At 39.7% G+C, this 24,406-nt stretch overlaps 1 protein-coding gene and 1 non-coding gene across 9 annotated transcripts in view; one reads left to right on the top strand and one right to left on the bottom strand.

The window, feature by feature from the left end:
- The window catches only part of FREM1 (FRAS1 related extracellular matrix 1), a 256,761-nt gene that overhangs the window by 102,438 nt on the left and 129,917 nt on the right, over positions 1 to 24,406 (bottom strand). For 6 of the 8 annotated variants that reach the window (XM_063649502.1, XM_063649503.1, XM_063649501.1 and 3 more), the window contains 7 exons: positions 20,821 to 21,122; positions 19,188 to 19,384; positions 12,934 to 13,257; positions 10,318 to 10,426; positions 7,640 to 7,771; positions 4,004 to 4,348; positions 3,135 to 3,277 (listed from right to left, as the gene is read on the bottom strand). In XM_063649502.1, the coding sequence (XP_063505572.1) occupies positions 3,135 to 3,277; positions 4,004 to 4,348; positions 7,640 to 7,771; positions 10,318 to 10,426; positions 12,934 to 13,257; positions 19,188 to 19,384; positions 20,821 to 21,122 (1,552 nt within the window). Of the gene's footprint in view, positions 1 to 3,134; positions 3,278 to 4,003; positions 4,349 to 7,639; positions 7,772 to 10,317; positions 10,427 to 12,080; positions 12,171 to 12,933; positions 13,258 to 19,187; positions 19,446 to 20,820; positions 21,123 to 24,406 lie in introns of those variants that run through there. The other 2 variants (XM_063649504.1, XM_063649505.1) reach the window with 2 other exon arrangements.
- LOC129044851 (U6 spliceosomal RNA) lies at positions 12,073 to 12,179 on the top strand. The gene has a single exon (XR_008504826.1). It is a non-coding gene; the product is annotated as a U6 spliceosomal RNA (small nuclear RNA).

Genomic DNA, 24,406 nt, shown 5'->3' with positions numbered 1-24,406 from the left:
CAGCTGAAAGTTATGAATTTTGTTGAATATTTTAAATCTATTTTTATTTGTAGGACATGACTAGATACTTGTCCAAATTGAGAATGCAAACATCAAATAGACCAGGTAATCATTTGAGTTCCTCAAATATTGGAGTTTCACTGATAATATCGGAGCTTTAAATATAAAAATGCTTGCCAGCGTGCGCACACACACACACAATACTTGTTTCACTGGCATGCACACACTTATTTCTAGAAACTCTGAAGAATAAAGCTTTACACTTATTACTGCCCCTTCTCACTCCCTCCCTAGTCCCTACTAAATGTTTGGGTCTTACTTCCTCCTAGTTTCAGTAAATGTTGAAAGAACCAGAATTCATTTTGTGATCAATAAGCAGTTTGTTAGGGTCTACAATGAGTCAGATACCTAGGTCTAGAAACATTGAAATGAATAATTCCAGGTCCCTACTGTCAAGGAGATCAGAGTTGATCCAATAAAAGAAATAGTGGTCTTACTTTATAGAAAGTTCAACAACAAAGATACGTGTAAACAGATGCCAGAGCATATAAAAGGACAAGGTGATCCTGCCTGAGGGTTTGTGGAATGGGGTCGTCAGAGGATTCTTGGAACAGGTGATGTTAGAGCTGACAGCAAGTCCATAGTCTGGAGAGGAACTAAGACAAAGTTACCACCAACCAGAAGAGGGAGAATGGGAAAAACAGATGCTAGATTAATTTCACTAAGAATACTGCTACTATATTAATGAGTTTTAATTTATTGCAACTATAAGGATTTGGTTAATCACCTCTATTTGTAAAAGGCCATGGGAGGGGTTCTGAGGATAATCTAGTCCAGAAAAGATGAAGGTTGGAGCTGAAGCAATGGCAGTGAGGTGGGGAGGTAGAGACAGATCAGAAAAACTCATCAAGCAGATTTAGTAAACCTGCTGACTGATTGGTTGTGCTGACATTAGAGAAAGGAGTCAGGGATGACTTCAGAGATTCCAGCTAGTTATTTTGTGCAAGTTTTTAGGGACACATGCTAAATGTATTTTGGTCATGAGTTTAAAATGCTGATGATACATACAAGTAAAGACGTCAGGTAGAGAGGTAGGACACACGTCTGAGCTGGATAAATATTTAGGGGCCAAAGATACATGGTAATGAAGAGAGCAAATTTGTAGATCTCCCTCTCTCCCCTTCTCTTTCTCTTTCTAACATAAATTAAGAAGATGAAAACAGAGAAAAACATGATAAGCATCTTTAGAAACCTATCCATCACAGGGAATAAACTTATAACTAGATCTACAAAGTTTAGTTTGACCAATTTGCCCAGATTCAGAAATAATTATGTTGCACTAAAGTTTTCATTACAGAGAAATCTGACATCTATACTTGTGTATATGAAGAGCATGATTTATAAAATATATAACAACTAAAGAAGAAAAAAGAAGTCCTGAATTTTTCATTTTTAAAAAGGCCTATAGGCTACTAAAAGTGATACGGTATCCTAGTCAGAAACATAACTCAGATTGGATAGACACACAGAAGATTTAGAAGTAAATCCTATTAACTATTACCATTTTGAACTATCAAATCAACTAAGGTTTCAAGCAAAAACTTCATCTAGAAATGACATATAATACATTGATAAAAAGAAGGAGGTGTTATTTGAAAAGGAATTGACCTGTTAGTCAAAGAGCAGATGAACTGAGTTTTCTCATTCATTCTCTATTCCTTCTTAATAGAGATCACCTACTGCCTTCCATTTCTGAGCTCTCCGGAATCATTCTTCCTGATCATCTCCTTCTGTTATACTCTTCTTAGCACACAGATGAATAGCTCAATCATCTATGCATTAGCTAATGTCAGTGTCTATGACATTATGGGAAGGCATTATGTGACAAATAGGACCCTTGCTTTAAGCAGTCATTCTAGAACAGGTTGGAGATTTGCTTGGATCCATATACAGGCTATCTTCCAAGATAATAGGTACAAAATGCCTAGCAAAAAGTACCGTACATAGTAGGTTTATTAGCCTGTTCTCACACTGCTGATAAAGACATACCCAAGACTGGGCAATTTACAAAAGAAAGAGATTTAATGGACGTACAGTTCCACATGGCTGGGGAGGTCTCACAATCATGGCAGAAGGCAAAAGGGATCAAGTCGCGTCTCACATGGATGGCAACAGGCAGAGAGACAGCGGGAGCTTGTACAGGGGACCGCCCGTTTTTAAAACCATCAGATCTCGTGAGACTTATTCACTATCACGAGAACAGCACAGGAAAAAGCCACCCCCATGATTCAATTACCTCCCACCTGGTTCCTCCCATGACACGTGGGAATTGTGGGAGTTACAATTCAAGATGAGATTTGGGTGGGGACACAGCCAAACCATATCAGTAAGTGATTACTTAATTTCAGCTGTCCCTTTTTAAAATCTCTATTATCAGCCAGCCTCTCCTTTCAAGGAGTCTACTCTATTATAGTTGTCCAGACACTACTCTGACTCCACTTTCTGTAATTTCTATATGGCAATGTTTGCTTAAACTTATTTCTACATTCTACACATTTAAATTATATTCTCTAGTGGTAGTAAGGGACTCTTAGATCTTTAAAGACAACAATAAATAATAGCTAATGTATTTATTGAGTGTTTCCCATGAACCAAAATGGTCTCAGTACTTTATATGTATTATCTCACCTTCACAATAACTCTAAAGGAAGGTTCTATTGTTATCTGTTTTAGAGACAAGGAAACTGGAGCATGGGTTGACCAGTCAGTCAGTGTCAAGATCAAGAGGGAAACTCAGGCAACCTAACTCTAGAGCCTATAATTTAATCACCACATATAGAATAAATGTTTTCTTGAGTGTCTGGAGACAAGCAAATTTTGTGAGCTGCTCTACATAAAAGGGTTCCATAGTTAAATGACCTTGAAACACTGAATACATAGATATATATAAAACTCTTTCAAAAAGGAAACATTTGAGTAGTCCTATTGCAAAGAAATCTGCTTAATTTTGTTTAATCGATTGTTTTTCAAATTTTAAACCTTGAAACCTGTTTTCATGTGGTTTCTAACCACATCTCCTAGAATTGACACCTGTGCACAAGACTTTGGGAAAGTGTTCAGAAACGGTCTCTTACCTGTGGCACTGAAAGATTTGGAGGTTCATGGCTGTCCCACAGGACAAATTGAAAAGAATCTTCAAAGATTTCTCCACCAAAATGACGATAATAAATGATTCCATTAAACAAATCCCTCTGAAGGAAGCCAGGGACAGGATAGCCTATTGGGTCCATAAAACACCACATACTTTTGTACAAGCCTATCAAATATCGAGGGACAATGACATTGGACTTATCTTCAAAAGTCTTATCTGTCTAGTACATTATATGTACCCAAGGAATCTGCATTAAATGTTTTCATCAAAGATAAATAATAAAGCAGAAAAATAATAAATAATAAAGCAGGAAAACTAAAGTCGCTACATCTGTCTTGATATACGGAAAAATTAGCATTAGAAAAATATTTTCAAGAAACTTACTCTTATTTCAAATATACAAAGTAACACTTACTACTTACTTGATCCCTATTTTGTCAAACTCCGGATCTACCTACTTTAAGAAGTAGTTACAAAATGATTCTAACAAAATGTAAACAAATGTTATTCATGAAATTATCAATAATCTAGAATAGTCAAAAAATCTCCTTTTAGACTAATTTGTTCTATCACCTTGCTCGGCTGACTTAATTTTTCATTGTGTAATGGTTACTTTGAGGCTCAGCTCTGGAAATCTGTAGATGCACAACCTTGGACAGATCAAATTAACTTTCCTAAATCTCAGGCTTCCTCATTATAAAATGGGAATAAGAATACTATCTTACTTCAGAAACTTGATGTTCACCTTAGCACAAACTCGGACACAATTTCAGCAAACCCAGAAGGGTGTAGAGAAGGTTCTCTATGGAAGAATGAATTCCATTCAAATGATCGTAACTGCCCAGAACTTACCTATCACTCCTGGCCCTGGCTTCTTCATGATCTGCCCAGCCTGTGGAGGCTTTGTGATATTGAAGAAGATGTAGTCATCACTGGCGTCCACATCTGAAGCTCGCAGCATGGAACCCTGGATCAGAATGGTCTGCCCCTCCTCCAGTTCAATCACAACATTGGTTATGAGGAACGGGGGACTATCATCTTTGGGCAAGACGTTGATGGGGAATTTGTGACGGATGCTGTGATGGCCATCAAATATCCGGAAGACCACGAAGTCTTTGGTGGAGTCGCTGTCATCATGATGATAGCGAACAACTCCAGCCTGGAGGTCAGCCACGGTGAAGAGAAATCCTTTCCCCCCTGAGGGAGAGAGCAGAGATGGAGCAGATTGAGCAAGGGAGTGCAGAAGCAGCAGCTGTGGGGAAAGCATCAACACAGCAGAGGATGCTAAGGAAAGTGTGCAGCCCATATTTCCCTCACCTGGAAAAACTACAGATTGTTAGTGGGTTCTGGGACAACACATCTAGTTTTGAATACTGGCTCCAACATTTATCAGTTGTGCAGATTTGAGCAAGGTATTTAATTTATGAAACTCGTCTATAAAACATGGATAATACTACTGTGATGGTTTGAACTTTTTCCATCAACTTAACTGGGCGAAGGAATGCCCAGACAACTGGTAAAATATTATTGCTGGGTGGTTCTGTGAAGCAGTGTTTCTTGAAGTGATTAGCATTCGAATCAGCAGACTGAGAAAAGATCACGCTCATCATTGTGGGCAGGCATCATCCAATCCATTGAGAGACTGAATAGAACAAAAAGGAAGAGGAAAGGGGAATGCTCTCTCTCTTCTGGAGCTGAGACTTCCTTCCATCTTCTTCCCTCTGACACTGGAGCTCCTGGCTCTTGGGCCTTTGAATTCTGGAACATAAACCAGCCACCCTCTAACACCCCCATTTGTGCCTCCACCCTCCACCTTCCTTACCCCTTACTCCCCTTGCCCATCTTCTCAAGCCTTTGGCTTTGGACTGAGAGTTACACCATCAGCTTCCCTGGTTCTCGGGCCTTCAGACTAATACCCATGACTTCCTGGGCTTTCCTGGTTCTCCAACAGCCTAACGAGGAACCCCTCAGCCTCCACAATTACATAAGCCAATTCCCAGAATAAATCACCTCATAGATAGGTAGGTAGGTAGGTAGATAGATAGATAGATAGATAGATAGATAGATAGATAGATAGATAGACATTCTGTTGGTTTAATTTCTCTAGGGAACCCTTACTAATACAAATACTTACCTCATAATCCACAGCAAGAATGAGAGAACTTAAGCAACAGTAAGCCTACAATAAATGTTGGTTATTCTTCAGCTAATTGCTACCATCTTACATGGCAGCAGTTCTTAGAGGAGTGGTCTCAAACCAGCAGCCTCAGTACCATCTGGAAAGTTTTAGAAATGCAAATTATCAAGCCTTACCCTGGACCTGCTGAATCAGAAATTCAGGGGTGGGTGGGAGGGAGGCAACAACCAGTGTTATCAAGCCTATTTGAAAATTACTGGCTCAAAGACCAAGAGCTAGAGCTCTAATATCTAACAGACTGGGTTCAAATCCCAGTTCTGCCATTTTCTAGGTGTGCAACCTTAAATAAATCAGTTGTTCTAAGTCTCAGGTTACCCATTTGTAAAATGGGAACAATAACAGTATCTAATATCATAAAGTTGAAATGAGATAAACACGTTAAAGTGTACAGAATTCTTTGCACGGTATCTGTCACAAAGTAAAGCTTAATAAATGGTCATACTATTTTCTATGTCCTCTGAACCCAGACCATCAATGCATTATGGTCTCCCACTCTCCATTTCAATTCTATAGTATTAATAAACATTGCTTTGTTTTCTTCAGATACTTACAACTCCTTTTTTTTTTTTTTTTTTTAAGATGGAGTCTCCCTCTGTCCCCCAGGCTGGAGTGCAGTGGCATGTGGCATGATCTTGGCTCACTGCAACCTCCACCTCCCGGGTTCAAACGATTCTCTTGCCTCAGCCCCCTGAGTAACTGGGGCTACAGGCACGCACCACCATGCTGGGCTACTTTTATGTTTTTAGTAGAGATGGGGTTTCACCATGTTGGCCAGGCTGGTCTTGAACTCCTGACCTCAAGTGATCTGCCCATCTCGGCCTCCCGAAGTGCCGGGATTACAGGTGTGACCCACTGTGCCCTGCCAGAGACTTATAATTCTTAATGGCAGGTGCACCCCATTATTCTCTTCACACCATGTGGCTGTGTTAAAGACCTTAGAGGAATAAACGATTTAACACTTTCTTGACCAAGAGCCACTTTATGCTTCTTCCTCACTGCCAGAATCCTAGTTGTATCTGGCATAGCAATACGGTCATTTAAAAATACTCAGGCTTCCCGACTTGCTTGCACTGAGGAGTTGTATGTGACATAGTTTGATAAAGAAATCTAAGTGGAAATTGTTGTATTGTGCTCCTAGGAAAACTTGTTAGATACAGCAAACTTAGATCATGACTTCTTTCATTGTTCCTTCTGGGTCTTCAAGCCTCAAAGACATGAAGAAAATAACTAATTTCCAAGCCACTACACTTGGATTTCTCTTACATACAACTGAACACCCAACCCGACTGGTATACCCAGATTTAAACTGGCCTCCCACTGTCCTGGGATTAAGCAGGAGGATTTATCATATATTTAGTATTTTGTTTTTGATTCCAGAATTCCCTGCTCACAAATGATGGTGAGTTATATCTGCTTTACAGTTAGGGAAACTAAGAAGATAATTGAATTAAATCCTCTGAGTTCATTATAAGGAATGACTTATTTTAACATAAAGTGTAAATATTACTTTGATTATTACCTTGTTAACTGTTATCCCATAGAATTATAAATTTATTTCTTTTAAACCATGACAACTACTACTAATAACATAACATCATTATTACTAAAGTATTAATTAAGCATTAATTTTTCTTTTTTTTTTTTTTTTTTTTTGAGATGGAATCTTGCTTTGTCGCCCAGGCTGGAGTGCAGTGGCATGATCTTGGCTTACTGCAACCTCTGCCGCCCAGGTTCAAGCAATTCTCCTGTCTCAGCCTCCCAAGTAGCTGGGACTACAGGCGCCCGCCACCATGCCTGGCTAATTTTTGTATTTTTAGTAGAGACGGAGTTTTACCATATTGGTCAGGCTGGTCTTGAACTCCTGACCTCAGGTGATCCACCCACCTCGGCCTCCCAAAATGTTGGGATTACGGCGTGAGCCACCGTGCTCAGCCTAATTTTTCAATATACTTTTTTGAAGCAGAGAAATAAAAAACATTCTGTCCTCCAACTGGGAAAAAAAAATAACTAGTTAAGGAGTATACTTACAAGGAGCCATGCATGGCATCCAGAAAGCAAAACTGAGGTTTAAACAATGAGCCACGTACAAGGTACCATTCATAAATGGTTAGACATTGATCTGAGCATTTGAACACAAAAGTCAATGGTTTCAAGATCTCCAGATTTTCTGCATTTGACAATTTCATTGAGAAATGGGGCCCAAGAGATGCTACATATATCTGTTAAATACATCTACTTTTGAAGAAAATACTTTTGGATTCTTTGCTAGGTTATCAAGTTGGATCATTCACCTCTTAAAGTCAGCCATCCATGCTGCAGGCCACCAACAGTAACTAGCCGGACAGCACCAATGTCGTCATTGTCGACAACCTGAAACTGTTCCCAAGTGATGGCTCGAGACTGCCCCTCAAGGAGATTCAGACCTATGAAAGAAAGGAGAAAATGGTGTTGGCATGATAGACTGGATAAAGAAAATGTGGCACATATACACCATGGAATACTATGCAGCCATAAAAAATAATGAGTTCATGACCTTTGAAGGGACATGAATGAAACTGGAAACCATCATCCTCAGCAAACTAACACAGGAACAGAAAACCAAACAGCACATGTTCTCACTCATAAGTGGGAGCTGAACAATGAGAACACATGGACACAGGGAGGGGAACATCACACACCAGGGCCTGTTCAGGGGTAGGGGGGAAAGGGAAGAAAGAGCATTAGGACAAATATCTAATGCATGCGGGGCTTAAAACCTAGATGACAGGTTGATAGATGCAGCAAACCACCATGGCACATGTATACCTATGTAACAAACCTACACGTTCAGCACATATACCCCAGAACTTAAATTAAAAAAAAAAAAAAAAGATAAGAAAAGGGTATTGGCAAGTTCTATGACATGCCAACATGCCTGCTTAAGAAAAGATGAATGAATTTCCACTCATGAAACCATCTGAATATTGCATCTTTAAAAGCTTTTCAAGAAACTGGAATGTAGCTTTTATTTTTAGTACTATTAACTCCAATATTACAACAGATTACAGAGAATCCTGAAAGGAAGCAGAGCAAGCTGGTCGAATTGCAACGTAGCATGCTGCTGGACCCATCTTATTCTTCTCTCACATCTGCCAGCTTCACCTGCCATCCTGGCCTCGACCAACTGACTGTTCTCTAGCTGCAGCCGCCCCATGAGGGTTCCCAGTCTCCAAAATTGTAAAGCCCTCCTGCCACCACTGCCTCATCTTCTGATGCAGCCGGCTACCTCCACTGCCCTCTAGTGGCGGCAGGACCAACCTTGTGGCTGAACCGGCCGTGCACCAGGGGATCCAGGAAGTGTGTGCAATGGCTGCTAAGAGGGGCCAGATAACACAATCTGGGCATGTGGGGAGTTAACAGCCAGTGAAGTAAACTTTAACCCATTAAAGACAGGAGATGGGAAATAACTGACCATTAATAGATTGTTGACCTTTTCCCCACCCCACTTCCAACTCTTCCCAGACACAGCGGTTGCATCTTCTCCCTGGAGACATCAACACTACAGAGCAATCTGCTTTATCTTATTGTAAAGCTGTGACACCAGCTCAGCCATGCCACCTTTTTATTTGCTTCTCCCCTTACTCTTGCTTTTAGTATAGGGTTAGTACATCTGATCTGCCTCGGGGTCTGTTTTCTAGGGAAACTGGGCTAATACATATATAAAGGAGAGGGAGAGAGAAAAGGAAGGAAGGAAGGAAGGAAGGAAGGGAGGGAGGGAGGGAAGGAGGGAGGGAGGGAAGAGAAATGGACAGAAGTGCATAAGAAGAATCTCTGTGACTGGCAATAAGGGTTTGGAAGCCAGTAGTGCATAGGACAAGGCATCATGGAGCACAGCAGAGGAACAATCGAGAAGGCTAGAAATACATACAGCAAAATATTAACATTGGTTATATCTTCACGGTAAAATAATAAATAATTTTAAATGTATTCTCCAAATTTCAACGATGGCACAGATCAAGTTCATAATAAGCAAACATTTATTTTAAAAAGGATTCTGATGTTCAAAGCAGCCAAAATGACACTGAGCAAACCTGGGTGTCACCGATCACACATACACATACAGACTATTCCATCTCTACACTCAGGCAGGAGCCCACGCAACATGTGATTATTCTTAAACTTTAGGTTACTGATTCCGTCTTTTCTCTCATTACCCCCCTGACAGAGGTACAGTAGGATGTACAGCCAGAATTATAAATCAAGGCTGCTCACCTGATGTTCTCTATCTCTACTGAAACTCACACACATACAAACACATACCTATGTGTACACACACAAGGCAGCTTGTTTAAGCTGCCACCTGAGGATTTAAACCAGACACAGATATTTTTCCCTTAATACAATCTACCACCACTGCTTATAAGTATGTTTCAAATGGTATTGATGGGATCAGTGAGAAGGAAAAGATCTCCATTTACATTCCACATTTACGTCTGATCAACATATATACATCACATAAGTCCACTCAGAATTGAAAGGCATAGAAAGCCATATTTTAAAGCAGTTAAAGCTCTTATTTATGTATTTTAGTTTCCATGCAGCCCAACACAAAAATAGACTATGGATTATAAAAGCTAAACCTTTCTCCAATCCCTTGGAACAATTTGAGTTGGAGATTTCAGTCCCACTACAGCTCAATATCACAAATAGTCACTTTTTTGCTTCATTCAGTTGAAAAGTGTCCCTTTGTCTTATCTCCGGCAGAGGAAAGAACTTGGCCTCAGGACACAGAAATCCTGGATTTAAATTTCTCACGCTGCCAGGAGGAATAAAAAAACAACAAAAGCTACTATGTGATGCCCTTAATCTGTCTGGGTTTCAGTTGCCGCATGTATGACATAGGAATAAAACTACCTTTCTTTCCCGACCCGTCTACTTTCTTGTATTCCCTTCAGGGCTATGTTGCTTTATGCCTTATATTGAGCTTTACCTGTATTCCAGGATACACGGGGGGCATTTGTATCTGCTGTTCTGATGGAGATGTGGACTGTCATAGGTGCACTCCTTTCAAAGAAGAAGTCGTATACCTCCAATTCTACCTGTAAACAAACAGAGGCAAAGGAGCCACACACTGAAGCATTACAAGGTAAAGTAGCATTAATTCTGGGGTACACCCACACACAGAGGATTCAGGTTTCTGCGGGGATTCAGGTTTCTGCGGTTCCCACATCTCATTTAGAAAACCTGATTTGACTTTTTCAGGTTCTAGATCTTGTTCCCTACTTTAACAGTATTTTTAAATTTTCTTCTACATAAAAGAATTTATTAATCTAAAATTGGTAATATGCTGGAGAAGTGTCTCTGCACTTGCTTAGGAGACCAACAACTCTTTCCCACATTCAGTCACTTAAATCTTTCTCAAAGATGGAGGATCTAGAGAAGTGGTTTTCAACTATGGGTGATGTTGTCCCCCTAGAGGACTTTTGGGAATGTCTGGAGGCACTTTTGGTTTCAGAAGTGGGTGTGTGGGAGAATGCTATTGTCATCGATGGGTAGAGGCCAGGATACTAACATCCTACCGTACACAGGACAACCTCCCAAACAAAATTATCTGATACAAAATGGCAATTGTCGTACTGCTACTATCAAGAAACCCTGATCTAGAGACATCTATTTCACTAGACATATTTTTAAATATCTCAACTTTATTTGCTTTCATGAAATTCATAACTAATAAGTAAGCAGGGGCTGCATGATAAGTTTTGCTCTTTATTATGTGCTGTGTATGTATTGCACCAGATGTTGACAGAGAAGAATGAGGTATAACAGAAATGCAAGGCATACTCCCCACTTTTGAAGAACATGTGGTCCATGGGAGAGGATAAGAGAAATAATCAAACAGCACTATATCAGCAAACACTGAATAACAAAAGAAACTGATTCAAAGCTGCCAAAGCAACAGACTGAACAGGAAACTACATGGGCAGGAGGTGTCTTTTTTTGGAGGGGTAATACATTTGGTTGGACCCCTGGCCCAGGGCTTCCAGTCCACACAAACTGAAAACTGTGTGATCTCTACTGAAAAAATTGAGAGTTACCATCTAACGAAAAAAATTACACATTTGCACAGGTTCTGCTTTAAGAGTACATTATACAATGCCAGACACTACACACAGGAAGCAGCCAGAAAAGCGGTGCTCTAAGATTGGATGCACAATGATAAATTACTTCCTAATAGGGAAGGCATGGGGGGTCACAGACTATGATGAAGAGGGGGAAATAAAAGCAGAAGGCAAAGCATAGCATTTATAGCCTGAAGTCCTTTTTCTCCCCTTGAGGCTACATGCTGAAAATGCCGAAATTACAATAGAGATAACCCCAGGGACACTCATTTTCCTTAATAAACCTGAACTCAAGTCTATGTCAGTCTGCTCGTTTACAATTTCCACCCTGTTTGAATCAAGTTGCTGGTAGTTATTTAAGCATGTGAAGCACTATTATGTGGAAGACTTTAACCAGCTGTCCTCCCCTCCCACTAACTACAAAACCAGAGGAAAGAGGTGGAACCTGCAGCAAAAGGAAATTAGATAGAAGTAGGACCTTCCTGACGGACAGTGTTTCATTGTGAAATTCGTTATCAAATAAGACTGTGGAATGTCCTATCCTGAGTCCGTGTTATTAATTAAAATTAAGGATTCCCATAAAAAGCTCTCACAAAAAAAAAATTTATTAATAAAAGAATTGTGTGCTCACCTTGGCAGCACATATACTAAAATTGAAATGATACAGAGAAGATTAGCATAGCCTCCGCACAAGGATGACACACAAATTCGTAAAGTGTTCCATATTTTGGGTGAACAACACACACTGGGGCCTGTCAGGGTTGGGGGTGGAGGGAGAGAGAACATTAGAAAAAATAGCTAATGCATGCTGGGCTTACTACCTGGGTGATGGGTTGATAGGTACAGCAAACCACCACGGACATGTTTACCTATGTAACACACCTGTACGTCCTGCACATGTACCCCAGAACTTAAAGAAACACACCAAAAAAATTTTGTTAAAAATAAAAGAATTGTAAACAAAAGTCATCTCTAACTTCAACGGTCTCTGTGATTCAGAAAGGCTGTCGAAGGCTGCTGCAGTTCTCAAACTGGTGAGCCCTGGGTCAAATGTGGCCCTCAGAAATATTTGGTAGCTAGCACAATACGTTTCACTACGATTTTTAATTGTTTTCTATATTCAAGAATTTAAGCATTTTACCAAAAAAAAGTATCATTTTCCAATTTCTCTTGGCACATGAGTGCTACAGCAACAGTGGGCACACTTGTATCCTTGCAGGGCAGCGGTGGGCATGAGCTGAGTGGCAGCTGCTTCCTGAGGTGCTGGCTCTTTCTTCAGTTTGCCACAGTGCCCCTCAGTGGGGTTTGCTCATTGACCCCACCTGCCTGGCTCCTCTGGGCAGTTAGTTTGCATTCTGATTTACAGTGATTGATTCTTTTCTGAGGCAACGAATGTACAAAGGAACCTGAGGGTTTAGGGTAGGAGGTTCTTAAATAACCCTGTGACTTCTAACTAGGCTGGAAGCTTTGTCTCTCCTTCTTACCTCATCATGTCTCCTCTCAGAATGGCTGCTGTTTGGTGGCTGATAGGCGATCTGCATGTCACTGAGATCTTTCCAGGTGAATGAGGAGATTGGTCTGGTGTGATCCAACAGGTGAGTCACATAGCCCTGGAGCGGGGCTTTAGTAATGTTGAACACCAGCAAGGGTTTAGGGGTCTCATCTTCTTCACAGTCCAGAACTGATGTAGTCAAGGAGGTCAGGATGAACTGATCCACTTCCAAAATAAACATGGCCATGAATGCAGCCTTTGGAATCTGATTCGGAATTCCAGCTCTGATATAGACAGGCAGCCACGCACTCTCTGACTTTTGAAGGATAGAGAAAATATAAAGGAGGAAATAATATGAATGAGGTGATATCATACAGGGCTAATAGCATAATATTTAATACAGTCACAGCCTAGTGTCTAGCAGTGACCTGAAGCCTGGCTGCATATTGGAATCACCTGGGGAGCTTTAAACACATGCTGGTACCTAGGATCCGTCTCCAGAGGTTCTTGTTTAATTGTTCCAAAAAGGGGACCAGAAAACCAGTATTTCTCGAGCTCCCTGGTGACTCTTATATGCAGCCAGGTGAAGAAGGGAGCACCTACTTTGGCATCAGAAGAAACTGTGTTTATCATTCTATCTCCAACACTTTTAATTTGTGTGACTTTAGACAAGTTACTTAACTCTTCAGTCTCATTTTCTTTCCAACTGTAAATGAAAATATTAATACCAGACTCCCAAGTATTAAGTGAGGACAAATGAAATGGCCAAAGTAGGCACTTAGCAATCTGGCACCCACCAACAACCTCCTCCAGCCGCCTTCCTCACCTCCTGTCATGTAGTTTTAAAGGGGGCAGGAGAAGGATGAAGGAAATATATCTTTATGATTTTGTTCTCATGCAAATGAAGAATAGCTGCTTGGTTGTCTAGTTAGTTAAGACCCTGGATCTTCAAGCAAGGGTTGGGCATTGGGGATTGCAAGTGGCCACTGAGGCTAGGCATGCAACCTCCCAAAATGAGAGCACTATGAGCAAGAGGCCCTCCAAAGAAACCATGAAATTGTGCCACAAGATCTAAGATCTCAACAAGTGCTATGGGCAGACAGAATCCTCACAGGGTGAGGTGTGGTAGCTCACGCCTGCAATCCCAGCACTCTGGGAGGCCGAGGCGGGAGGATTGCTTGATGCCAGGAGTTTGAGACCAGCCTGGGCAACAGAACAAGACCCTATTTCTACAAAAAAAGTAAAAATAATAAAATTAGCCAGGCATGGTGGTGCATACCTATAGCCAATTAACTCAAGTGGCTGAAGCAGGAAGATCACTTGAGCCCAGGAGTTTGAAGTTATGGTGAACTATGATCATGCCACAGCACTTCAGCCTGGGCAAGAGAGTGAGACTTTGTAAAGAAAAGAAAAGAATCCTCATAGCAGTAGATGCTAGTTCTCACAGGATTTGATCTAGCCCATTGCTGAGAGAACCAGTCTCAGTTATCAAATTCACATTAGTCCCATACTGCTGAACACTTGCCACTGGGCTAGGAGTTGTAATCTGTGTATAACAGAATGCTAAAGTTCCAATAAAAGAGATTAGATTTGCAACTGAATGTAAGACAGGTAGTAAAATATGCAGAATTTACAAAGCAAGTTGTCTGGAACTAATTCCAGACTCCAGAACTTTCTTGCCCATATAAGAATATAAAAAGATTGAGAAAGGTAGAAAAAGATTGATTAGGGAAGAGGAGTGCTTTGCTGTGTTGTGTTCAGTCACTTTCCTGACCTTCAACACCAAATATTGGCATGGAGCAGGAAGAGGAGAGCAATGCCATATCTCCTGTCCCTTAAAATGTGTTTCTTGCAGTTGAAACACACACAGAGAGCTGATGCAGGGCTCATATCTGAGGAAGCTAAGTGGCTGGAAGCAAAAAAATGATGGCTGTGCCAGAATCATTCTGTTCTTGTTTGTGGCAACAAGGGACATATAAATGTTTCCAGTTATGGGCCTAGTGGGCAGAGGGCTGGTCTGGGATCTCCTGGACCCTGAACTTCAGAGTGCACTCTTGAGAGGACAAAAATCCAGTAAGAAAATGCTGGAGATGGAATCAAATCCTAGGAGCTGCAGGAGAAATTGCAAGTGATCACTTAGGCTAGAAATAATCCTCTTAAGAGAGCTATGAGTGATAGACCAATGAATGGGACTCTCCAGAGAAACCATAAATTTGTCCCTAAGACAAAGATGCAGCTTGAGACATCTACCAGGCTCAGAGAGCATGAAATCATATGTCATCAATGCCTGATCAAATAAGATCCCTCTCTCCCATTCCCTGAAACCACCCCTGCCACCAGCCTGAAAATTAAGAAACTAACCGGCAATGCCCAGAGAAAAGAGAATTGCAAGAGAGGAATAGAGGAGAAGATAATCAACCCCTTCCCTTCCCAATGCATGGCTGATGAAGGCAGGTGAACGATATACTGAGATGTCCCAGGGTTTAGAGTATCTAATCTTCATGTGTCACTGGGAAGAAGTATTATTTGAAGATGCATAATTAGAAAACTCAAGAGGGGTAAATTGTGATTTAGAAGGACTGGTGCTTAACGCTAAGACCAATTGAGTCTAGAGTCAAGTCTAAATAAGTACGTTATTTTAAACATGTTAATAAAGTGGATACAAATGATGAAAGAGCTTACTGCTTGTGATAAAGTATAACAATCATATGCTAGAACTGAAATTGCAAATTATATAAACAAAGCAATTGCCAGGAGAAAGGATCAATTGGATCAATTATCATCATACATAGGAAGGAGCCAAGAGAGCTCACTTCATTTTTTGACTGTACATATTACAAATATAGGCTTAAGAATATTTTTAAGTTTAGAATTAAGTCCAAATAAAACATAAAGTGTGATAAGGAATTGTCAAATAAGATAAAGGCAAAGAAAACATCATCTATTTTGCAAGACAAATTTTTTTAATTAGCAAGAAAGCATAAAACATGATAGAAAAAAGTGTATCTATTACTACCACAAATATAAAGTTTATATTTCCTTATTCAAGACAAATATTCTGAAATTCAACAAAAATGTCCAATTATATGTACCTTACAAGAAAGGCACTTAAAATTACATAGAAAGAGTAAAAGGAAAAGGGTGATACAAATTGATCATTAATGGAAAAAGCAGAGAGACCACATAATTTCAAAGATGAATTCAATGTGGGCAGTTGATTAAAGTAAAAAATTTAAGACAAAGATTCTTATAAATAACATATTTAATATTGTTCTTCTCAAACCAGTGGGGAATAGAGCAAAAATAAGAAGAATAATTACAGAAAAAGAAAGAACAAAATTATCATCATTAGTGAAAGATATAATTATGGTCTTTAAAAGCCCAAAGAATTGAGAACTTCTTAAAATAATTGAATTCAGGAAAGAAGCCAGATAAAAGAAAATTATTCCAAAAATAGCTTTTCTGTTTACCACCAATAACCATTGAGAAGATATAATGGGAGAAAAATATTCTATTCACCATAGGTTCACAAAAACAAAGTGCCTAGGACTGGACTTAATAAGTATGCTCAACTTACATGAAGGAAACTATGAACTTTACAGAAACCTATAAAAGAACCTTTGTCCACTGAAGTGAGATACTTCATTTCTGGATGAAAAGACTTAATATTGTAAATGCTCCATTATTCTAATTTTCCCCAAATAATTTATAGTTCTAATTGGATACTGATAAAAATCCTTAGGGGCTTTTTTTTAAACTAACATAAATGATTCAATTATATTTATTTAGAACTAAGTCTAGTGATAATGGCCATGAAAATTTTGAAGAGACGTGATAAGGAAGAACTTGCCTGTAAGAAAATTATAGGCCTATTATGTTTAGAATAACATGAGACTGACAAAGAATAAATAGTAGGTAAATCTAAGAAATAAAAGAGCTAGCCTTGAAATTGTATACGTTATATCCTTATATACAATAGAAGATCATCTAAAATCAATGGGAAACAAGTTAATTGTTCAATGAATAGTGTTGAAAATTTGGGTTATTTGGAAAAAACTGTTCCTTATATTTCATCATATAATAAAATTTTATTTGAGGTAGATTAAAAAGGCAAATGTAAGGAAGAAGACCTTTAAAAATCTAGAAGAAATTATGAGTGAAGGGTCATTTGGTCACTTGATGAGAATTGACTGTACAACCATAAAAATAACAAAAGAATGAGATACAAAACTTCACATATAGTATAAATGTGATTCCATAAAACAAAACCAGCTCTGGCATGCACTCATGCACATGTGTGTGTATGTAAAAATGGTAAAAATACAGCTATATTTATTTTCTTCTTATCTTGCTTTCTGTGTTTTTTTAGTATTCTCTGCAGTGAGCCTATTACTTTTATATTCATAAATGAATCTGTTTTATGACATGCCAAATAAGCTATGGAATAGGTTAATGATAAACAAAGCAAGAAGGTAAAGGGATAAACTCCCAATAAAATGGATTTTAAAATATAAACAAATAAAGCCCTATTCAATATAGTAACAAAAAAATGAGAAAATTTGATCAAAAAGAAAAATGGCTCCAATTTTTTCAATGGATATAAGAAATCATTAAAAGTGAAAGGAGTTTTGTGTTAAAACAAACAGAAAACATCTATTAGTTGTCTATAGACCTAGTGTTTAGGTCTGTATGAACAAGGCATGTCACTTCTCGGGGCCACTACTATAAAATAGGAAGCTTGAGCTAAACCCAGCCTGGTTTTGCAAACCTGGCCAATGAGTTTTTTACTGGGTGACTTTTAAAACCAGCAATATGCATAGTGCTACTATGTGCCAGGTTTTATGTCAAGCACATAATAAGTATTTCTCATTTAATCCTTTCAGTTACTCTAAGAAATAGGTACTATTAACCCACTTTAAGTTGAAGAAAATGAGACCAAAAGTCACACAGTTAGTTAAGTGGACGTTTGAACCCAGGCAATCTGGGCCCAGTGTCCATGCTCTTAACTATTATTTGGACTCAGAAATTTATCCTTGAAAAGCTACCCAAGTGATTTACCTGATCAATTTGACTAGTCTGCCTCACAGTTTTTTTCTAGATCTTAATTCTATGATTTTGTTTTATCATTTGTTTATGATTCCTTGTCATATCAATTCCTTGGGGTAATAATGTTCAATATTTGACAGGGCCCCTTAGGAGAAATCCCAGTGAGAAGCCAGATTGTGAAAGATAGAAGTATTTCCAAACATCATCTTGGATCATCTTTCCTCAGCACAAAATCTCAGCTGTTTCACTTTGGGAGGCGGAGGCGGGCGGATCACGAGGTCAGGAGATTGAGACCATCCTGGCTAACATGGTGAAACCCCGTCTCTACTAAAAATACAAAAAATTGGCCGGGCATGGTGGCAGGTGCCTGTAGTCCCAGCTACTCGGGAGGCTGAGGCAGGAGAGTGGCGTGAACTTGGGAGGCAGAGCTTGCAGTGAGCTGAGATTGCGCTACTGCACTCCAGCCTGGGCGACAGAGCGAGACTCTGTCTCAAAAAAAAAAAAAAAAAAAAAACACTCAGCTGTTTCAGCAGGTGCAGTTTCCCCAATAAACAAATTATAGAGTTCATGAATCAGCAGCACAGCATGTTAAATATTTCAAATAAATGGAATCCACTTTCTGTCATTATTTCAATATATAGAGATCAATAGGAGAAAAGCAAGAGAACTAAAAGAGATTGGAAGATGCAGGAGGTCTTTGGGAGCCTGTCTCCTTGATGAGCCAGCCCTTCATCCCAAAGCCTGGAAGAGTAACAAATCTGTGACAAACATAACCATGGGACTGAGATTCTCCTCCCCTGCTAGTTTCCTGTGACCTTGCAGAGTAGACCCCCTGATTTCAAGAAGGACAAAAGGAAGCATCAAAGAGAAGGTGTTATAAAAGGTCAAATGACAAGCTGAAGAGTATTGGAAGTAAAGGAGGAAGAAGGTTAGCATGTAACTAGCCCCAGTACTTCCCAAGTTGCCGAACTGATGGTGGAACTAGAAGAGAACCAGAGAAGGGAAATTTTATACAAAAGCTACTGTTTTAAGCACTTACTAGCAGAACCAACAAGCCTGCAGTTCCAATGAGTCACTGGCAGTTTCACCCCCAAAAGCACAGGAACTCTCCCTGGCATGGGGGCCAGCATGAGTAACCCTGTGTAACTGGCTCTCTTACTGTGAATCCTGGGGGCACCCACACATAACCCCAAACTCTACCTTGTACACAATTTTACTCCTGGTATCTGTGAGGTCCAGTTGGATGGAGATATAATCAATGTTGGGTGAAGGGGGATCCAGATGCTGATAACGAAGGCCCATCAGCAGGAACTCCTCACAGCTCACTTTAAGGCTTTCTATTTTCTTTAATCCTGGGGTACAGCTTCCACCTGGACACTTCAGTTTTGCTCCCAGTTCTAGAATGTACAGCACTGGATTAAGAGAGTCACTTAAACATAACAATTGTAAAATTTAAAAACCAGTACTCCGTCCCATGAATACTTATTCCCTCTCACTGCCTCAAGAACACTCATGTACCCTCCAATCATTCACTGAGTGGGTTGTCATTATTCTGAAAGCTTGTAGTTTCCTTTACTGAAAAACAGTTGACCAGTTGTCTCATCATGCCCTCACCCACCAAAAGTTAAACTGAGAGAAAAAATAATAAAATGTGTTGTCTGAGGCTTGAACATCTCTAACAAATAGACCAGTGACTCACTGCAGGCCTTCCATAGTCTAGCTCCAGTCTTTCCTTTATAGAATCAGCTTCCATGTCTCTATCATACAATCTCTACTAGGCTGTCTACTCACTGAAATCCCCTCCCCATGTGGCTATCACACACTCAAATCCTGCGTATCCTTCTAGGTCCACCTGGTCTTTTTACTAAGCCTTCCCTTAAACATTCTTTGACCACCTGAACCAACATGCTCTTTCTCACTGAAAACCGTAATTGTCTCTCCAACAGTCTTCACATCTCTAACCAACTGTATTTCCACTCTTGTTTGGTATATAATACTCATAAGCCACTTCCAAATTTAAAAAAAAAAAATGTACAGATGGGGTCTTGCTAGGTTGCCCAGACTGGTCTTGAAACCCTGGCCTCAAGCAGTCTTCCTGCCTCAGCCTCCCAAAGTGCTGGGATTATAGGTATGAGCCACCATGCCCAGCCACCCACTTTTTTTTTTTTTTTGAGTCTCATTTCTCAGACTTACAAAATAGAACAAATGTGCCGTTAACTGTCATTCTGTCCAAATTCAAAGTATTACTACTATTGCTATGATTATCCCTTATATTTCTTGGCTTCTCATAGTTTCTAGAGAGAACAGGAGGTGCCCAAAATAGGTTGATGGAGTGAATAGCAGAAGGAATGTTACCCATAAACTCTTCCTAATTTCATCTATCACTGCTACCCACTAGCTTTACTTCAAATTTGCTCATAATCCAATAATACCCCATAAATGCACCAACTACTACTGTTGGTATTACTAATAACAGCTGACAATTAATGAGTACCTACTGTGAGCCAGACACTGTGTTAAGTACTGTGTGTATGTATAACCTCATTTACTCTTATCCTTACCCAACCCTACAGGGCAGCTATTTTCCTTTCTCATTTTAGAGAGGCTTAGACAGGTTAATAACTAAAATTACACAGAAAATAAAGAACAGAGGAAGTTCTCAAAACCAGGTCTTTCTGATTGTAAAGTCTGCGCTCTTAACCACTAACTGACACTGTTCAGCCAGCTAAAATGACTAGTTAACTGGAACTTTTCATCATGGTGGAAGCAGAGCATGCATGGATATTTTTGTCAGTTTTAGTAATACCCAGAAAGGCATTAAAAGACATCATACGGGACTCTGGGAAAAAACTGTGTGGCTGATCTCCACGAGGTTCTTCTGGTCGAGGCTTCCCCAGAACCATCTGGCCATGGGCTGGCAGCCGAGTTCTCGCAGTGTCCAAGCTAACCGTACATTCCAGGCTAGCCATCCTATCATAATCAAATCTGAGCAGATTTTTATCAATCGCTTGTGACAGGCCATTGAATTCAGGCACCTCCAGCACATTGTTACTCATACGGATGATGTTACAGTCTGGTTCCAGAAGATAGACCCACAGGATAAAGGTTTCTATGAAGGTATCTGTTTCAGTAAATCTGTGGAGAACACAGGGCAAAAGCAATATTAATTGGTGCTCAGGTATTTCTGATACCCATGTACTCAGCTGGAAGATTAAAGATTGGCCTTCACCAAATTTGTGCCACAGATTGAGTTTGGATTTTGTTTCTTGCTCTACTCCCAGCCTCTTTGTTCTCTTCCCTTCATCTCTTTACCCTGGTGTCAACACCTTTTCCTGCCACTTCTTCCTCCCAACATCATTCTTTCAACACCTGCTCTCAAACTCATCATGCATGTGGATATTTAATGACTGCTGAGACCTCAGAGTCTCACTTCTAGCATATGTGTAATTTAAGAGTATCAAGCCTATATAATTTCTGGATTGAGTTTTAATTCAGGAGTGAAGGGGTGAGTGGTTTCTGAAGCATTCAGGCTTTTTTGCCCTTCAGAAATACCACTACATAGGTGGTCATTTGCAGCCTAGTTTGGGTGCCCAGCTCACTGCTTGGCACGTAAAGGGTATTCAGCAATTGCCACTTCCATTCCCTCCATCCGCTTAGCAACTCTAATCTCAGGTTGTCTGAAGAGTCTAAAATAGAGGGGTGTCATTTTTTTTGAAGGGAGAAGATTAATGAGTGATGAGCATGCATCAATAATGCAGCTTCTAATTGATGTGCTCTTGTTATGGCCCAGGCATTATGCTAAATTCTCTATGATAGTATATAATACAATCCTTTTATTATTATTATTATTATTATTATACTTTAGGTTTTATGGTACATGTGCGCAATGTGCAGGTTAGTTACATATGTATACATGTGCCATGCTGGTATGCTGCACCCACTAACTCGTCATCTAGCATTAGGTATATCTGCCAATGCTATCCCTGCCCCCTCCCCCCACCTCACAACAGTCCCCGAAGTGTGATGTTCCCCTTCCTGTGTCCATGTGTTCTCATTGTTCAATTCCCACCTATGAGTGAGAATATGCGGTGTTTGGTTTTTTGTTCTTGTGATAGTTTACTGAGAATGATGATTTCCAATTTTATCCATGTCCCTACAAAGGACATGAACTCATCATTTTTTATGGCTGCATAGTATTCCATGGTGTATATGTGCCACATTTTCTTAATCCAGTCTATCATTGTTGGACATTTGGGTTGGTTCCAAGTCTTTGCTATTGTGAATAATGCCGCAATAAACATACGTGTGCATGTGTCTTTATAGCAGCATGATTTATAGTCCTTTGGGTATATACCCAGTAATGGGATGGTTGGGTCAAATGGAATTTCTAGTTCTAGATCCCTGAGGAATCGCCACACTGACTTCCACAATGGTTGAACTAGTTTACAGTCCCACCAACTACAATCCTTATAAAAACCTAGGATAGACATTGTTAATCCCATTTTATGGAGGAAGAAACTGAGGCATAACAGGCTCAGGTAGCTTGCCAAAGGGGCTGGAGAAGGAGAAGTAGTAAGAGGGGAACAAACATGCTCCCTGATTTTCTGCTGCCTACTCCTCTGAATATTTTATTTCAAATGTGCTGAAGACCAAGAGGGGAAGAAGCTCCTCTAACCCTGCCTTTCATGTGTACTCTTCCAGTCTCCCAGCAGCCTAGAAACCCAAGGAAGGAGTAGAAGCAGCAAGCATTCATCAGCTTTTTTTCTTTTTTAAATTTATTTTTATTTTTAATTTTGTGGGTACATAGCAGGTGTGTGTGTGTATACATATGTGTATTATATATATATATATGTAATGGGGTACATGAGATACTTTCATACAGGCATGCAATGTGTAATAATCCCATCTTAATAAATGGGGCATCCATTTATTAAGCATTCCCTCAAGCATTTATCCTTTTTTTTTTTTTTTTTTTTTTTTTGAGACAGAGTCTCACTCTGTTGCCCAGGCTGGAGTGCAGTGGTGTAATCTCGGCTCACCGCAACCTCCACCTCCCAGGTTGAAGAGATTCTCCTGCCTTAGCCTCCTGAATAGCTGGGACTACAGGTGCCTGCAAGCACTCCCAGCTAATTTTTGTATTTTTAGTAGAGAGACGGGGTTTTGCCATGTTGACCAGGCTGGTCTCAAACTCCTAACCTCAGGTGATCTGCCCGCCTTAGCCTCCCAAAGTGCTGGGATTAGAGGCGTGAGCCACTGCACCTGGCCCACTTAACCTTTTTGTTACAAACAATCCAATCGTATAGTTATTTTAAAATGTGCCATTGAATTGTTACTGACTGTAGTCACCCTGTTGTGCTATCAAATACTAGGTCTTACCCATTCTAACTACTGTTTGTACTCATTAACCATCCCCATGTTCCCCACAACTCCCACTACCCTTCCCTCCCACTCCGCGCAAGCTCTTTGAAGTTATTTGTTTTTTAACTCTAAAGCCTTAGAAAGATCAAATGGCCCTGGATGCTGATTTCATATCTTCCTAAGGAATCCTTGGGTGCCACTTCATTTTCTGAACACAGCATTTTGTGTCTCTCTTTTGGCGCTTGTTCTGCATCATAATTACCTGCTCATCTTTTGCCTTAGACTACAAGCACTAAAATAATCTGTGTATTCTCATCCTTTTGTTTATTATGCTCAGCGTACAGCCTGGCCTGTAATAGGTGGTCATAAATGTTTGTAGAATGGTTCACTGTTCCAATGTCTTGTACAAAAGTCTTTCACATTAGTCTAGTGCTTAAAGGAAATTCACACCAACATATTTAACCAAATATTCTTAAAAGCAATAAAAACCAAATAAAGAACCCTATAAAGCCTACGCCACATACATCAATTCTCAGTTACTTTTATGAAGTCAGATATACCATAATCGTGAGCTTAAATTTAAAATTAATTTTCATTGGGATATAATTCATATACCACAAAGTTCATCTTTTAAAAATATAGAACTCAGAGTTTTTTAGTGTGATCCCAAGGTTGTACAACCATCATGACTATCTAATTCCAGGAGACTTTCATCACCCCCAAAAGAGACACATTTTCCTTCCCCAGCCTCTGGCAACCACTAATCTACTTTCCATCTCTGTGAATTTGCCAGTTCTAGACATTTCATATAAATGAAACAATACAATATGTGACCTTTTGTGCCTGGCTTCTTTCACTTGGCATAATGTTTTCAAGGTTCATTCATGCTGTAGCCTTTATCAGTGCTTCGTTCTTTTTTTATGGCTGAATGATATTCCATTCCATGAATATACCACATTTTGTTTATCCATTCATCAGTTGGATTTATTCAATTTTTTGGCTGTTATGAATAATGTTGCAGTGAACTTCATGTGCAAGTTCTTATGTAAAACATAAGTTTT

Source organism: Pongo pygmaeus, chromosome 13, assembly GCF_028885625.2.
Source record: "Pongo pygmaeus isolate AG05252 chromosome 13, NHGRI_mPonPyg2-v2.0_pri, whole genome shotgun sequence".
NCBI lineage: Eukaryota > Metazoa > Chordata > Mammalia > Primates > Hominidae > Pongo > Pongo pygmaeus.
This window is presented reverse-complemented; position numbering and strand designations above follow the sequence as displayed.